This window comes from Schistocerca gregaria, chromosome X (genome assembly GCF_023897955.1).
Source record: "Schistocerca gregaria isolate iqSchGreg1 chromosome X, iqSchGreg1.2, whole genome shotgun sequence".
NCBI classification, from domain to species: Eukaryota; Metazoa; Arthropoda; class Insecta; order Orthoptera; family Acrididae; genus Schistocerca; species Schistocerca gregaria.
This window is the reverse complement of record NC_064931.1, coordinates 487473241-487491096: the sequence shown is the minus strand read 5'-3', so window position 1 is coordinate 487491096 and position 17856 is coordinate 487473241. Positions and strand designations below refer to the sequence as shown.

General features: G+C 43.6%; 1 protein-coding gene across 1 annotated transcript in view; it reads left to right on the top strand.

Moving 5' to 3' along the window:
• Positions 1–17856, top strand: part of LOC126299178 (ATP synthase mitochondrial F1 complex assembly factor 1-like) — a 54413-nt gene that overhangs the window by 25802 nt on the left and 10755 nt on the right. Inside the window, exons 4-5 of the mRNA XM_049990946.1 lie at positions 15689–15787; positions 17442–17537. Coding sequence (XP_049846903.1) covers positions 15689–15787; positions 17442–17537 — 195 coding nt within the window. The remainder of the gene's footprint in view (positions 1–15688; positions 15788–17441; positions 17538–17856) is intronic.

The following is a 17856-nucleotide window of genomic DNA, read 5'->3' as shown; positions in this document are numbered from 1 at the left end:
TGGGGTATGAAGTCTGCACCTAATATCAGTTCACTACCACCTGCCAGTGCGAACCTTTATTTGAACTTTCTAACAAAGACCAGGTCCACTGTCATTGTGATGGGTGAGTTGTTAACTGCTGTAGGTTGTGGGTACACTCACCACTGCAGTCCATATTTGTATCTCAGCCCGAATTAGTAAGGTAGCACTGAACTATGTTCCTGTCTTTTACATACAAATGGCATGATAATGTCAGCAAGAACACTTGCTTTGCTGTATGTGTGTATGTGGTTGATCTGATACAAATAACATGGCTGATTGTGAGTGCTGGGTATTGGCTATTTCTGATAACATCGCTGTTGGTATTTGCGGGAGTAGTGACAACTCCCTCATCAACGCTTTGCCACCTTTGTGGAACTTTATGACCTGTTGTGCGTACTGTAGGCTGCTGGGGCCTGGAAATTCAAAGCGAGATGTGCATCTCGTGGCCTGATCACCATGGCCGTCTGTTTGATTCTGATGACCGGATGGGTACCCCTCTTCTTTACCTTTTCTTGTGCAGGTCCACTTATTCATTTCATACTTCTGAACTGCTTATTCATGTTCCTCTGTTGCTGATGTCGTATAGCTGCAGTATCCCAAGTGTTGATGTCGCTACCACCTGTTTCGCTGCTGAGGTACTTGGTTGCTCCACTATAGTGTGCACCTTGTCTGCTACTGCAAGAACAGAATTGATATCACACTTCCCAAGTGTCACCACTGCCATTTTCACTGAAAGTGATAGTTGTATTAGCCGTATGTGCTGTAGTGTTTCATCTCACATTGTTTTCTCTTCCACAGTGATCCTAAGATGTTTGCCAGACTTCAGATGGTGTTCTATTGCTGATACACTTGATCTGAATTCCTTGTTGCATTTGTTGGTTCAACAAATCCGTCTGACTAGTGTCTCTTTCAAGTGAGGGTATTTTCAACATAATATCCAACACCATGTTGACAGCTTGGGCATCAAAGCTGTTAACCTCTACAGGAAACATTGAATAATTTCTAGTAATGCTATTTTGTATAAAAACCAAATCCAGCATTGTGAACCACAGCTCAAGTTTCTCCGACAGGAATGCTGGTGTTAGTGTTCTTATCTTCATAGTGGAAACCACATTAGACTCAGCGGGCAAACTGTCTGTCATATTCAACACCTGTTCGTATAAATTCATCTCATCTCGATTTTTCAGATCCCTAATCTGCTTCTGCAGGCCCTCTTCTAGGCATAAGGGCTGCCCTTCTATCTGACTTCACGCAACAGAACAATGCGAAGTCACTGTTTCACTCTATACATTGCTTCAGGTGTCTCCTGTCTTTTGTAATTTTGGGGTCACCAATTTATAGACAGCTGCCATCATGTCAGTCATAAATATGCAGAAACACACACAAACTGGAGTTAAAAAGATTTAATTACTTTATTGTAGAATTTTGGAACATGTATTATGTTCGACTATAATGACTTTTCTGGAGACTAGGAGTCTACTCTGTAGGAATGAGCATGGTTTCAAAAAAGAAAATTGTGTGAATCCCAGCTCGCGCTATTTGTCCACAAGACTCAGAAGGCCATAGACACGGGTTCCCAAGTAGATTCCGTGTTTTTTGACTTCCACGAGGCATTTGATACAGTTCCCAACAGTCGTTCAATGAACAAAGTAAGAGCATATGGACTATCAGACCAATTGCGTGATTGAATTGAAGAGTTCCTAGATAACAGAATGCAGCATGTCATTCTCAGTGGAGAGAAGTCTTCTGAAGTAAGAGTGATTTTAGGTGTGCCGCAGGGAAGTGTTGTCGGAATGTTGCTATTCACAATATATATAAATGACCTTGTGGATAACATCGGAAGTTCACTGAAGCTTTTTGCGGATGATGCTGTAGTATATCGAGAGGATGTAACAATGGAAAATTGTACTGAAATGCTGGAGGATCTGCAATGAATTGACGCATAGTGCAGGGAATGGCAATTGAATCTCAATGTAGGCAAGTGTAATGTGCTGTGAATACATAGAAAGAAAGATCCTTTATCATTTAGCTACAATATATCAGGTCAGCAACTGGAAACAGATAATTCCATAAATTACCTGGTAGTAGGCATTAGGAGTGATTTAAAATGGAATGGACATATAAAATTAATCGTTGGTAAAGCAGATGCCAGACTGAGATTCATTGGAAGAATCATAAGGAAATGCAGTCCGGAAAAAAAGGAAGTAGGCTACAGGACACTTGTTCGCCCACTTGAATATTGCTCACCAGGGTGGGATGCATACCAGATAGGTTTGATAGAAGAGGTAGAGAAGATCCAACAGAGAGCAACGTGGTTTGTTACAAGATCATTTAGTAATCGCGAAAGCATTACAGAGATGATAGATAAACTCCAGTGGAAGACTCTGCAAGAGAGATGCTCAGTAGCTCGGTACGAGCTTTTGTTGAAGTTTCGAGAACATACCTTCACTGAGGAGTCAAGCAGTCTATTGCTCTCCCCTACGTATATCTCACGAAGAGACCATGAGGATAAAATCAGAGAGATTCAAGCCCACACAGAGGCATACCGACAATCTTTCTTTCCACAAACAATACGAGACCGGAATAGAAGGGAGAACCAATAGAGGTACTCAAGGTACCCTCCGCCACACACCGTCAGGTGGCTTGCGGAGTATGGATGTAGATGTAGATGTAGATTGATCAGTATGGAGCTTGATAATCAAAGTAAGCAGAGAACTGTCGAACTAGAACTAAAACTAAAAATAACAATGCAACTCTGGCCAATCAACCAAAGAATAATATGTGTGTTCTCAATCACTGTCTGAAATTGGCATTTCCCACAAGTTCAGTGCATAATATCATTTATTAACCTTGTTTCTAGTGAGACTAGATACACTAATGTGATCAGAGCATTGAAAATAATAGCCTGAATGATAAATCCAGATGATACAAAGTTTGATTTATGTTTTGGTAGATTCAGGTACATATTTCGTATTGACTGCAAAATTAAATGAAAAATGAGTAAAGAAAAATATTAATTGTTAAAGTGCGCGTCATTTATGGCGGCGGCCGAGTTTAGGTTCGTTCTGCGCCTCTAACGTTACAAAACAGTCAGCCAATGAACTGAGACCAACTTTGCCAGAGCTCGATTGCAGTGCAGAGCACGGACGAGTGTCTTCAGTTTTAGAAACGTTCAGTGATAAATAAAGTAATTGAACAAAAGCAATGTTTTGATAGCAGACTTTCTTTTATAGAAATTTTGGAGAAAGCATTCTTTATACCAATTGCTTCATATTCTATTAATTAATTAAACCAAATAAGCAATAAGCCTCATAATTCAGGCTATAGCAAGGAAAGGTGTTCGTATCATTCTCACGAACCGCTTTTTCGTAATAAAGAACAGCGGTAATTGTTTATTTACTATTGTACTTTGATGAAACTTGAATAATCCATAGTCATACCAACAGTGTTTGTCGGTATTTTGCGTGATATTTGAGTCTTCCAGGTGCTCTGTTGAATGACGAGTTGCGTTAGCGTAATGGTTAAGGTGAATGGCTGCTAAGCGAAAGGTTCTGAGTTCAGACTGTGTTCGGTGCTTAATATTTTCTTTATTTAAAAACAATATCGAAGTGTCTTCATGAATTTTATTCATTTGAATGTAATTTTTTGAAATTCTCTTGTGTTGCCTCTTCATAATAAGTTTTCAGTTTTTCTAGTTTTGTCTGCCAGTATTTCTTTTCACAGCAATTAAAAACAATAAAAAGGCACACATACAATATTCATGTTATCTGTTTTGTTTGTATATCTTCTCTTCTGCAGTCGCTGTTTTACTATTTATTTTGAGATATTTCTTTTGAGACAGTATTAAAAGTATTATTTAGAGCAGAATTTCGGCTCGTACGTTGCCGAGCTACTTGATTGTCTGACGCAATTCTTTGCTTCACTGCTTTGGCAACATCATATTCAATGTTTTCGTCGACTGATCAATGTTTTGGCAAGTATTTTCTGTCCGTTGTGACAAACACAAATTGTTTGTGCACTGCGCCTCACTGACAATATATTTTAGTTTCTGTGTTTTATTACATCCACAATTCAGTTTTGTGTACTTCGCCAACTTTGTTTTAATCGGAATGTTTTAGAAAAAAGCGAAATGACTCTGGTATAAATAAAGATGGAATATTTCCCAATTTATAAACACTGTTCATGTTATAAATGGTTTTCATTTTAACTGGGGGACATTGAAATTTCATGAAAACGACACACAGAGCCAAAAGAAATCCTAATGAAAATTAGTTCCTCTGGGAAGGGGACATCAAATTATAACAAATTTGACCACAAATTCGTCGGATTTGGTATCATTGGATGACCCCTCACCCCTCGGAGACAAACAAATTTTAGTTATAAATTTGTTTGATCCGATGTGTAGATTTTTGGATATTTCAGTCTCCATTTAAAATGAACACACTGTATAGTTGGAACCATGAATGACTGCGGTCGATTTAAGGCTCGTTCTATGCACCTGACGTCATGCATCCGCTGACAGCCAATGAAGTTTTTTGAGCGGTCTTCTGTGAATATCTTGGCGAGTGTGAGTGTTAAATGTGGTTGTAGTTATTATTTGGTGAATTTTTATCTCATTTGTTGCAAGTTGTCATGGCTGATAATGGTGGTAAGCGACAAACTCTCCATAAACAGGCGAGGGACATAATTTACAGGATACATGCTTTTTTTCAAGCGTGAAGCAGAAAACGGTGGACCTATCACAGACTTTGCCAGATCTCAGGAACGCACTGCAGAAGTGACAGGCGTTAGCTTGAGAACCGTTCAGCGGATTACCAAAGAAGGAAGATTATCTACGGAGACCTGTGGAAGCCCACTTTTCAGGTCACTAGAGAAATATCCACTCCTGAGAGGACTGTAACCAATTTAGATAATTTCAACAAAGACGTTCTAAGATGAGAAGTGCTCAACATGTACAACACAGGCGAGTTTACTGCTGTAAAAAAAAAATCACTGTGAAAATGCGTAAAACCATAAATTTTAAAGGTAGCATGACTTCAATGAATAGAATACTTAAAAACATTGGATTCAAATATGTAGATACAAATGACTGAAGAAAGTTTTTAATGGAACGTAGTGATATCGCTGCTTCAAGGATACAGTTTTTAAGATGTATTATTGAAGTATGAAAATCCGGGAATAAGAACATTTTTTCCTTGGACGAAACATGGATAAACTAAAATCACACAAGGAAAGTGTGTTGGAAAATGAGTGATGGTTCGGGTGGGTTTAAACTACCAGTTGGTAAAGGTGGATGAATAATTGTGCTTCACGCTGGTTCTGCTTCCGGATTCATTCCAGAAAGCAAATTAGTGTTCCAGGCAAAAAAGAGCAATTCAGGGGATTATCATTCCGAAATGAACTCGTAGACATTTAAATTGTAGTGTAGGAATCAGTTTCTCCCTTATTTGCCTGCAAATTCGGTCATTGTAGTGGAGAGTGCGAGTTTTTACTCTGTTGTTGTTGACAAGACACCCACAACAAGTACAAGAAAAGCTGATATCATGTTGTGGCTTGCAAGTAAAAATATACCACATACTGCCAACCAAACTTGAGCTGAAATGTTGAATCTTGTAGCGCTCCATAAGCCTCGCACAAGTTTATAAAATGGATTGTATTGCACAAGAACATGGACACATTGTTTTGCGTTTGCCACCGTATCATTGTCAATACAATCCGATAGAGTTAATTTGGGCACAAGTGAAAGTGTATGTCGCAGAACGAAACATGAAATTTAAAATTGCTGATACAGAAAGGCTTTTGCACAAAGCACTTGACAGAATTATTCCTTCAGCATGGGCCGAATGTGTTAAGCATGCACAAAGGCTGCAGGAGGACACGGACAGGGAAATTGTAATTGACAATCGGCTTGAACCCATCGTCATCACTCTAAGACCTGATGATTTGGACTGCGACACTTACTACAGCGATGCAGATGACAATCACAGTGATTGACAACAATGAAAGGTGAGGCACATAGGGTACACAATAATACTCATGTTCTCTTTTTTGTTTTTGTTCCACAGTCACAATTTTACCAATGGTATTGAAATATATTCCTCTTCTGCAAATGTAATAAGCATCTTATATAGACAAGACGCATTTTTCTCTTTTGAAGCATCTTCAGTGGACAGTATTTTGTCTTCTCCATTGCCAAGTCACTTTTCGTAGTTTTGTGCTGCGGTAACACAATGTTCAACATTTGTGTCGGCTGATCAGTGTTTTAGCAAATACACTCCTGGAAATGGAAAAAAGAACACATTGACATCGGTGTGTCAGACCCACCATACTTGCTCCGGACACTGCGAGAGGGCTGTACAAGCAATGATCACACGCACGGCACAGCGGACACACCAGGAACCGCGGTGTTGGCCGTCGAATGGCGCTAGCTGCGCAGCATTTGTGCACCGCCGCCGTCAGTGTCAGCCAGTTTGCCGTGGCATACGGAGGTCGATCGCAGTCTTTAACACTGGTAGCATGCCGCGACAGCGTCGACGTGAACCGTATGTGCAGTTGACGGACTTTGAGCGAGGGCGTATAGTGGGCATGCGGGAGGCCGGGTGGACGTACCGCCGAATTGCTCAACACGTGGGGCGTGAGGTCACCACAGTACATCGATGTTGTCGCCAGTGGTCGGCGGAAGGTGCACATGCCCGGCGACCTGGGACCGGACCGCAGCGACACACGGATGAACGCCAAGACCGTAGGATCCTAGGCAGTGCCGTAGGGGACCGCACCGCCACCTCCCAGCAAATTAGGGACACTGTTGCTCCTGGGGTATCGGCGAGGACCATTCGCAACTGTCTCCATGAAGCTGGGCTACGTTCCCGCACACCGTTAGGCTGTCTTCCGCTCACGCCCCAACATCGTGCAGCCCGCCTCCAGTGGTGTCGCGACAGGCGTGAATGGAGGGACGAATGGAGACGTGTCGTCTTCAGCGATGAGAGTCGCTTCTGCCTTGGTGCCAATGATGGTCGTATGCGTGTTTGGCGCCGTGCAGGTGAGCGCCACAATCAGGACTGCATACGACCAAGGCACGCAGTGCCAACACCCGGCATCATGGTGTGGGGAGCGATCTCCTACACTGGCCGTACACCGCTGGTGATCGTCGAGGGGACTCTGAATAGTGCACTGTACATCCAAACCGTCATTGAACCCATCGTTCTACCATTCCTAGACCGGCAAGGGAACTTGCTGTTCCAACAGGACAATGCACGTCCGCATGTATCCCGTGCCACCCAACGTGCTCTAGAAGGTGTAAGTCAATTACCCTGGCCAGCAAGATCTCCTGATCTGTCCCCCATTGAGCATGTTTGGGACTTGATGAAGCGTCGTCTCACGCGGTCTGCACGTCCAGCACGAACGCTGGTCAACTGAGGCGCCAGGTGGAAATGGCATGGCAAGCCGTCCCACAGGACTACATCCAGCATCTCTACGATCGTCTCCATGGGAGAATAGCAGCCTGCATTGCTGCGAAAGGTGTATATACACTGTACTAGTGCCGACATTGTGCATGCTCTGTTGCCTGTGTCTATGTGCCTGTGGTTCTGTCAGTGTGATCATGTGATGTATCTGACCCCGGGAATGTGTCAATGAAGTTTCCCCTTCCTGGGACAATGAATTCACGGTGTTCTTATTTCAATTTCCAGGAGTGTAAATGCTGTTTGTGTGTGCCACACACAAAAATTATATTTGACATAGCTCAGAGCACTTCACTGATACACAGTATATTCAAGTCCTAATGTTTTTGTAAGTCCGCAGTTTTGTTTAATGTATTTTGTCTACTTCCTTTTGATTGATTGATTGAAGTGCTTTAAAATAATGCCAAATGTGCCCAGTGTAAATAAAACTTTTATTACAGTTGCAAAAGACGGAATATTTCTCAGTATTGCACACGACACCTTTCTGGTATTTAAATTAAATGAGATATTGTTATACAGTAAATTTTATATGAAATAGGTATCTTATCCACATTTCATTCTCAACATTGTGTCAACTAAAATCGACCATACGTTAAGTATACTCTATGGACTTTTACCTCTGCAAACTCTTCAAAATTTTGTCCAATGGTTTACTACATTTAATGCTGCACAAAATTAAGTCCTTTATGAGGGGGAAGATATCAGTCAAGATGTGTAAAAATCAAATTTTTGGGCGAAATATTTTTTGTGAAATTGAAAAATAAACTGCGTGAAAGCAGTAGGAACACCATATGTCTGCACAGGCGAGCAGTGCATAGATGACAAAATCGCACACAGCGTGGAATGCAGGGAGCACGTCTCTTTAGCAGCGAAAGGGTTAATGCAGCCGTGGTAGCTTTACTTCATAAACTGCGCGCTCCCCCCTAAACTAAGTTTGCGAACTATACTATACTATGGTGCTGCTTCTCTTAGTGCGTGCGTCGTTTGCAACTGGCAACGCAGCTATCTCCCGCGTCTAGGCAGGAATGGCCGAGCCACCAAGATAAAATAATTGAACTACAGCAGGAGTGCAATCATAGCAGGTGGTGTAGTTCCAGCTTGCTATGTTATAACCTGCCAGTCTTTGTCATAGAAAGGGCAAAGGCTCGGTGAAAAATTAAAGAATGTAGAAAGGAGTCATGACAAGAGTTTCTGAATTTGATAAATCATTCATTCTGGATACTTGAGTATGAGTCTCGGTCATAAAGATTTATGGAAGGAAGGGTAGTATTACAGTAGCAGTTGTGCAGCAAAATTGTGTACTTATAGCATTGCCAAGCATTATTGTGCAGATAGTGATGGGTTATTTTTATACTGTAATGTCTACCACAAGATAAGATTCTACCTGCAAATATCATTGTGTAGCTGTGAAGAATGGGAGACCAGATTTAGAAAGTCCACTACACAGGTTTATAATCACTCATTTTCCATGAGTGAGTTAGAATCTGCCTTGTTTGTAGTAATGAACTCAGAGACTGACCCAGACAGATTCTGTATGAAATACCACTGCTGCTGCTGCTGCTGCTGCTGCTGCAGCTGAGTCCCAAATCAAGATAAATCCTCCTAGGACTTCTTAACCTGCTTAGGTCAATATCCCAGTTCCAGGAGTGAAGCTGTCTTGAGCATCTCCTAAAGTGAGAGCAGGATTGTTGCTGCACAACTGTTGATTCTACTGGCACCTCCGATTTTTCATATGATCCTTCCTAAATGATAGGTATTTTAGGTGCAGAATAGGGTGCACCTACTCAGAGCATTTTTTTTTTGCAGAATAATGTTGTCTGCAAGGCATTATTTTGCTTGTTACCTTTTTGGCTGTTTCATGCAATAGTATTTCATCCATAACAAAAGTCTTGTATAGTTATTTCTGTATGGGGAAGGTTTTTCTATTTTCTGCCCATACTCTGTCTTGCAACTACTTGTCATTAACTTCAGCCGACACTCGAGAGGCCAAAGAAATGTGCATAGAATACTGATTTCAAGTTTTCTGCGGACAAAAATGTGTGCAGCAATTTCAATTGCTCACATTGTGTTTTTAGTATCCCTCTTGCCTTTAAGAATGCAATGTTACGGGGGGCAGGATATCAAACGGGCCAACTTGAGCAGGAGAGACATCACGGAACATTTTAATTTCCAGTGTCTACACTTTTACAAATAAATTCATAAAACTTTGTCAGCATCACCAGGAAGGATTCAGGATTCACACTCATTGCAGTGGAAATTAGAAAACATAACAAAATAAATTTTTTTACGTGTAAAATTTCATCATTTTTTCATTTACTAATGGCTGTATTTGTTGCTATAGGTACACTTTTCATCATAAGTTAGAGAGATTCTTCGATGAATTTTGCACAGCATACATACCATACTTACAGGTATATGAAACTCTAGAATTTATTTAATTTATGAAAAAACGAATGAGCTGTTGTATTTTAAACTTCATGTTTAGAAAAAACACAAACTTTGTTGTTAATTACCTCGATTTTTACCACAGTTTTTAATATATTTGGAAAAGAGTTTCATACACCTTTAAGTATGGTTATTATGCTGTGCAAAATCCATCAAAGAATCTCTCTTACTTATGAAGAAAAGTGTACCTATAGCAAAAAATTCTGCCATTAGTAAGTGAAAAAAATGATAAAATTTCACATGTAAAATAAAATTATTTCATTATGTTTTTGAACTTCCACTGCTAAGAGTGTGAATTCTGAATCCTTCCTGGCCATGCTGACAAAGTTTTATAAATTTGTTTGTAAAAGTGGAAATTGTAATGTCCTGTGGTGCCTCTCATGCTCCAAGTCAGCCCGTTTGACGTCCTACTCCCCCTTAATGCGCTTTTCATTTTAGTGAGACTTGCTTGGCCACCATAATTGAAAGGCTTTACAGCTAGATCAGTGAGAATAATTAACACATTAAAATTCCTGAATGCCAAAACTGGGAGGCAGGTAGGAAACCTCTGTTGCAATTATAGAAACTTTGTTCATATCCACATCTGTTACAGTTGTAGCACTATTGTCACATCTAGAGATGTTAGATGCAGTCTATCATGAGGGCATTAGGTTAGCTTCTGGATTTATAGAATAAACTTCATTTGCAACCTCTGCATTGAGGCTGCAGCAGCTTCTTCCTCATGTGAAGTGGCTACAAATTCCATTCCATTTCATTGAGGTGCTGGTCACCTGAATGTCAGTCTTGTGGTGTCACTGCCAGACACCAACTTGCTAGGTGGTAGCCTTTAAATCGGCCACGGTCCGGTAGTATACGTCGGACCCGTGTGTCGCCACTATCAGTGATTGCAGACCAAGCGCCGTCACACGGCAGGTCTAGAGAGAGACTTCCTAGCACTCGCCCCAGTTATACAGCCGACTTTGCTAGCGATGGTTCACTGGCAAATTACGCTCTCATTTGCCGAGACGATAGTTAGCATAGCCTTCAGCTACGTTACTTGCTACGACCTAGCAAGGCGCCACGATCAGTTTCTATTGATATTGTAAATCATGTAATGTCAAGAGCGACGTTCGTCATTAATGGATTAAAGTTAAGTATTCCACCAGCTACGTCCGTTTTTCACAATTCTAATTCCCTTGTCATGTTCCCGACCTCATGCCAGCCTGCGTGAGCTGAGACGCGTGCATTTCGGCCTCCTTTAGTTATACGGTTGGCTCTCCTGCCAACCACAACAAGTCTGTTGCCCATCTGTGTATGCAGCACTTGTGTGTGACATCCAAATTATGCGTGGACATTTATGACTTGAACACTCCAGATTCTGACAGACTTAGATGTCACAGGCACAAGGGTTCTAGCTTAGTATTGGAGTAGGTTTCATTTCTGGTGGTTTAAAAGACCCAGGATATTTTTAAACACAATGAAATTTGATAAGCCCTATGCTTTATATTTAAAAAAAATGACAATCTAAATAAGAACAATGAATTTAACATTTTGTACACAGATGGGTTGAAGAAAGGTAATAACCTAAACGGTCCAGTCACTTTCTGTGATAATATGTTCTGGACTTATTTCCTGAAGGAATTTACTACCTTAAACACTAAACACTGTAAAATCCTATAGGCACTGGAGCAGTTAAGATGTAATACACACACGAAATTTTTTATTTAGTCTGATTTCATAAATAGTGTATAGTTCCACCAGTACTTGTACTTAGCAACCGAAACTGTCTGTAGAATCCAGATCGCCGTGTACCAGTTACAGCAGCTAGCAAAGGTAGTGGCAGTCTGCTGGGTAACTTGCTGTGTGGGGAACCAGGGAAATGAAGTAGTGAATACAGTAGTGAAGAAGCCCTATACGGAACTGACAATAGGGCAGTGCCCCGTGCACACTACTGCTGTGCCGGTCGTCTTTTTAGTGATACTCATGTGTAAGTGCTTGACTGGCTGTGAGTGACATAAAGCTGCAATGTATGAAGCCCACAAGACCACAATCAACCTCTATCCAGCCATGAAGCGCAGCTGAAATTTCTTTTTATGTGCTTGCATTTTGGTTGTTCTGCTTTAATGTATGGAACCAACTGTTTGTAATGCTTGTAAACATACTCCCTTCAGTGAAACACATTTTAACTGATAGTATTTTAGACATTGTCAGAATGGATACCCTTAGTTTAATTGAGGTCTTGCCTGCAATTTGAGGTAATGACAGGAGGAATGTAGTTTGTATTTTAAACTTTTGTGAATTGTCAGAACTCTAAAAAACATTAGGAGATTGAAAGTGCCACTGCATTGAGGTTCCATCTTACGTGTTGCATGATCAACAAGCTACATACATTGCACGTTTAATTTTACACAAATTCTCTAAGATTTTAGGCATGTCAGAGAGAGAGAGAGATAGAGAGAGAGAGAGAGAGAGTGTTCTTGCACCCAGACATTTTATGTAATATAGTGACTGGCTCTTACCTGTTTGGTTATTTATTTATTTTTGGAGCTGCATACATCTAAGAGATACTTCATGTGCAGTGTATTAATGCTGATTTGAGATACTAACTCAAAGTTTTTACAAGTTCTGGACCCATTCGTCCAAAAACCATTTTGTACATATGCTGATGACCTCAGTGTTGTGCAAGCTAAACCTTAATAACACCACCACCACCACCACCACCACCACCACCACCACCACCACCACCATCATGTGTGTGTGCACGTATGCACCCCCCCCCCCCCCTCCCCCGAACACACACACACACACACACACACACACACACACACACACACACACACACACACACACGGCTACATTAAAAACTTTGGAAACAAATCTATTCCCCAGACCATGTTGACATTTTATTTACATTATTACAGACACACAAAAGACAGAATGCCTATTATATTGATGTTTCCTTTGTACCAGGGCATTAATTTTTCACTTTGACTTCATATCCAGTGAATTAACCAAATGTTGATGGCAAAGAAGTACTGTCTGCCCACTGCTTCTGAACCATTTTCAGAAGGGTGTAATAGGGAGAAAAAATAAGTAACCTTCAACTTTCACAATAAGTCAATAAGTGTGTGCTAAGAGGTAAGTGTGCACTTCACTACCTCTTTGTAATATTGGCAACAAACCAAGTTTGACTGTTTTGTGCTTCCACTTACTGCATTAAAAGTGAGATACTGAGGTATTGCACAGATAAATACTTTAACAAATGAAATTCCTCTATGGAGGAGTTGTGTAAAGACCAAGAATTGCTTCTTGACCCTTTATGTGCAATTGTTATGGTAATTTAAATACAGCACAACAAATGAAATACAACCTTCAACAATGACCCTATGGGTTCATTTACATCATAATGAAATTATGTTAAAGGCAAGTGAGCACATTATTGTTGATGATGATGATGATGATGATGATGATGATGATATTCCTGTTTCTACTGATATAGGATTGGAGAGTCAAGGAGTAAAGGAATGCATGCAGGTGCTAAGTATAGTTTAAATTTCCAACCTCATTCCTTGTGTCTCATAATAGTATCTGCTAGAAGACGGCTGTGTATCAGGCAGAATGAAATGGAGCAAATGGTTAAAGTTTAATACTTGCTTTCAGTTGGAGGAGGATTCATCTCTGTTCCAACCATCTAGGTATCCTATGGTTTAACACAATATTACAAAAATTTCCAAGTGAGTTTGCGTGCTACCTCTAATGACCTCTTTAGTGAGATGTTGAACCCTAATCTTTCTTTTCCTTCCTTTGACTGGCTGCGGTGGCCGAGCGGTTCTAGGCGCGTCAGTCCGGAACCGCGCTGCTACTATTGTCGCAGGTTCAAATCCTGCCTCAGGCATGGATGAGTGTGGTGTCCTTAGGTTAGTTAGGTTTAAGTAGTACTAAGTCTAGGGGACTGATGACCTCAGATGTTAAGTCTCATAGTGCTCAGAGCCATTTGGACCTTCCTTTGTAGTGTGTCTGAAGAAGTTTTGCCTGCTAATAAGTATATATCTTCAACATCATTCCATCTGTTGTTAGAGTTATTACAACTTCTTTCTTTTTAAAAAAAGTGGGGGGGAGGGGTGTAACAGAAATGAAATGCTTGAAACAACATTTAAAAGAAGTGTAACTTGAGATTGTTTTATATATGAAGCATTACAGTTTTGTATTTCCATTGCTTAAAAATTGAGCTTCTGTGTGAGTTGTAATGATTGTGCTGGCAACTTCACGTTAAAACATAAACAAAAAAAAAGCACCCTTAGTATCTTTGTGACTGGGTTGGTGTTGTATTTCAGCTTAACTGCAATAAAATATTCCGTTGTTCATCTGCATTTTAATTTGCAGATGTGAATGAGAGTGATGTTTGTAAGTAAAGGATGGAAGAACAAAGCTCAGTAAAATAAGTTTCATAACAGAAGTGTTAACATAATGTTATAATTGATTTGAGCAGTTGGTTCAGTGACTCCACTTCTCAGACCTCCTTGCACAGTTGAGGCAAAGTTTCCAGCAAATGGAGTGACACTGTTAAACTGAACTTCTAGTAACTTTATAATGTGTCAGTGAAAGGTAGCAGGCCACTGTAGCTGAGCAGTTGTAGGCGCTTCAGTCCAGGACCGAGCGACTGCTTCGCTCGCAGGTTCGAATCCTGCCTCGGGCATGGATGTGTGTGATGTCCTTAGGTTAGTTAGATTTAAGTAGTTCTAAGTTCTAGGCAGGGGACTGATGACCTCAGATGTTAAGTCGCATAGTGCTTAGAACCATTTGAACCATTTTGAGTGAAAGGAAACCAATGCAAAATGTTAATTAATGTAGCTAATTAGACACTATAGATTTCATGATGACTCAGATACTGCTGTTATTACCTCATTGAAACCACACACACTTTCCTTGACATTCTGCAATGCTGACAGCGATATGGGAAGCTGCAAACTGTTTCATGTTAAAATAATAGTGTTGCAGAACGCTAAGAAAATTATATTTTATTATTGTGATGCACTGAAGTTCCAAAGAAACTGGTACAGCTGCGTAATATCATGCAGAAGAGTATTCCTGGAGCAATTCTGGAAGTGTGGGGTGTTGCACTGTCCTGCTGAAATTGCCCAAGTCCGTTGAAATGCACAAAGGACAAGAATGGGTGCAGGTGATCAGATAGGATGCTTACTTACGTGTCACTTGTCAGAGTCATATCTAGATGTATCAGGAGTGCCGTATCACTCCATCTGCACATGCCCCACACCATTACTGAACCTACCGAGCGAGGTGGCGCAGTGGTTAGCATACTGGACTCGCATTTGGGAGGACGACGGTTCAATCCCGTCTCCGGCCAACCTGATTTAGGTTTTCCGTGATTTCCCTAAATCATTTCAGGCAAATGCTGGGATGGTTCCTTTGAAAGGGCACGGCCGATTTCTTTCCCAATCCTTCCCTAACCTGAGCTTGCGCTCTGTCTCTAATGACCTCGTTGTCGATGGGACGTTAAACACTAACCGCCACCATTACTGAACCTCCACCAGCTCAAACAGTGCACTGCTGACACTTGTCGTCTTACATAGACATTGCAGTCTGCAGCGCCATATTCTGCCTGTTTACATATATCTGTATTTGAATATGCATGCCTATACCAGTTTCTTTGGCACATCAGTGTAGTTACTATGTTTTGTCAACACACCAAAATTTTTGGAGATAATTAATACTTTCATTTGAAATGATTTACCCAGTCAGTAACATACTTTCAAATGTTTCAGATTTGGGAGGATTACCACAAAACAAAGGAAGTGATTGCAGCTGTTATTCCGGTTGAGCTATACACAAAAATATATTCCAGGGGCAAGCAGTACCCAGTTGTAAGTAGGCGTGTTGTTAAAAGCTTCTTATTATCTGCTTTTAGACTGCTAAAGCCGCCAGCCAGGGTGTTCACATGGGATGACATGTAGAAGGGGGAATATTCACTTTTCTGAAATTCACACTGTAAAACCACACTACATGTGTTAGTGTAGCACCCCCACTCCCCCCCAGCCCTCTCCTTTCTTCCTCATTCCCCTTCCCCTCCCCCATCCTATCCCATCCCCTCTCCATCCCTCTCCCCTCTGGCCCCTTTCCCCCATCTCACCCTCTCCACCCCCCTCTCCACCCCCCCTCTCCGCGCCCCCTCTCCGCGCCCCCTCTCCGCGCCCCCTCTCCGCGCCCCCTCTCCGCGCCCCCTCTCCGCGCCCCCTCTCCGCGCCCCCTCTCCGCGCCCCCTCTCCGCGCCCCCTCTCCGCGCCCCCTCTCCGCGCCCCCCTCTCCGCGCCCCCCCCTCTCCGCGCCCCCCCCTCTCCGCGCCCCCCCCTCTCCGCGCCCCCCCCTCTCCGCGCCCCCCCCTCTCCGCGCCCCCCCCTCTCCGCGCCCCCCCCTCTCCGCGCCCCCCCCTCTCCGCGCCCCCCTCTCCGCGCCCCCCCCTCTCCGCGCCCCCCCCTCTCCGCGCCCCCCCCTCTCCGCGCCCCCCCCCTCTCCGCGCCCCCCCCTCTCCGCGCCCCCCCCTCTCCGCGCCCCCCCCTCTCCGCGCCCCCCCCTCTCCGCGCCCCCCCCTCTCCGCGCCCCCCCCCTCTCCGCGCCCCCCCCCTCTCCGCGCCCCCCCCCTCTCCGCGCCCCCCCCCTCTCCGCGCCCCCCCCCTCTCCGCGCCCCCCCCCTCTCCGCGCCCCCCCCCTCTCCGCGCCCCCCCCCTCTCCGCGCCCCCCCCTCTCCGCGCCCCCCCCTCTCCGCGCCCCCCCCTCTCCGCGCCCCCCCCTCTCCGCGCCCCCCCCTCTCCGCGCCCCCCCCTCTCCGCGCCCCCCCCTCTCCGCGCCCCCCCCTCTCCGCGCCCCCCCCTCTCCGCGCCCCCCCCTCTCCGCGCCCCCCCCTCTCCGCGCCCCCCCCTCTCCGCGCCCCCCCCTCTCCGCGCCCCCCCCTCTCCGCGCCCCCCCCTCTCCGCCCCCCCCCTCTCCGCCCCCCCCTCTCCGCCCCCCCCTATCCGCGCCCCCTCTCCGCGCCCCCTATCCGCGCCCCCTCTCCGCGCCCCCTATCCGCGCCCCCTATCCGCCCCCCCTCTCCGCCCCCCCTCTCCGCCCCCCCCTCTCCGCCGCCCCCTCTCCGCCCCCCCCTCTCCGCCGCCCCCTCTCCGCCGCCCCCTCTCCGCCGCCCCCTCTCCGCCGCCCCCTCTCCGCCGCCCCCTCTCCGCCGCCCCCTCTCCGCCGCCCCTCTCCGCCCCCCCTCTCCGCCCCCCCTCTCCACCCCGCCCCTAGTTTAAAGTTATCTGTGTAACTCAATTTATGTGTATGGAAAGCTTCTAGAAGTACAGGCCAAATACAGAGTGTCAGCAAGTGTGCTCACTAATTTAGGTACATGTATTTTTATTTTAGAGATGGCATAAGCGATAGGGAATGTTTATCTAGTAATACCAAATAAAATTGTCATTTTCTTGTTATTTTTATGTATGAAATTAATTTAATGCTGAGAACTATATTACTTTCTTTTTACAGTTTCTGTTTCCATTGCCACGTGGGCAGGGGTATGAGTTCATTGTATCAGAAATTTCTGAGCATGAAGTACATTTCACTCCACTGATTTCGTATCAGGTCAGTCCTTAAATAACTTACATTTGTTCTTTATAGGATGTGATTATGTGAAATTACTTAACTATGTATTTATTTACTATAACTCATAGTATGATGGACATCTGCAATATGGTACAGACCTTGAGCTGCAGACAAGTACATAAGCAAGTAGTTGATTATTGTAGTTCAGCTATAGAACTGGCATTGCTTGTCAGCTCTCGCATGAATTATTGCTTTTCCTGGTACCATTTATATTCCATCAAGGGTTTGCAAAGTAAATCTGGGGCATAACTTTTAAAGAGTATATAACTCTTTTTACATTTCAAAGCATGTCAGCAAT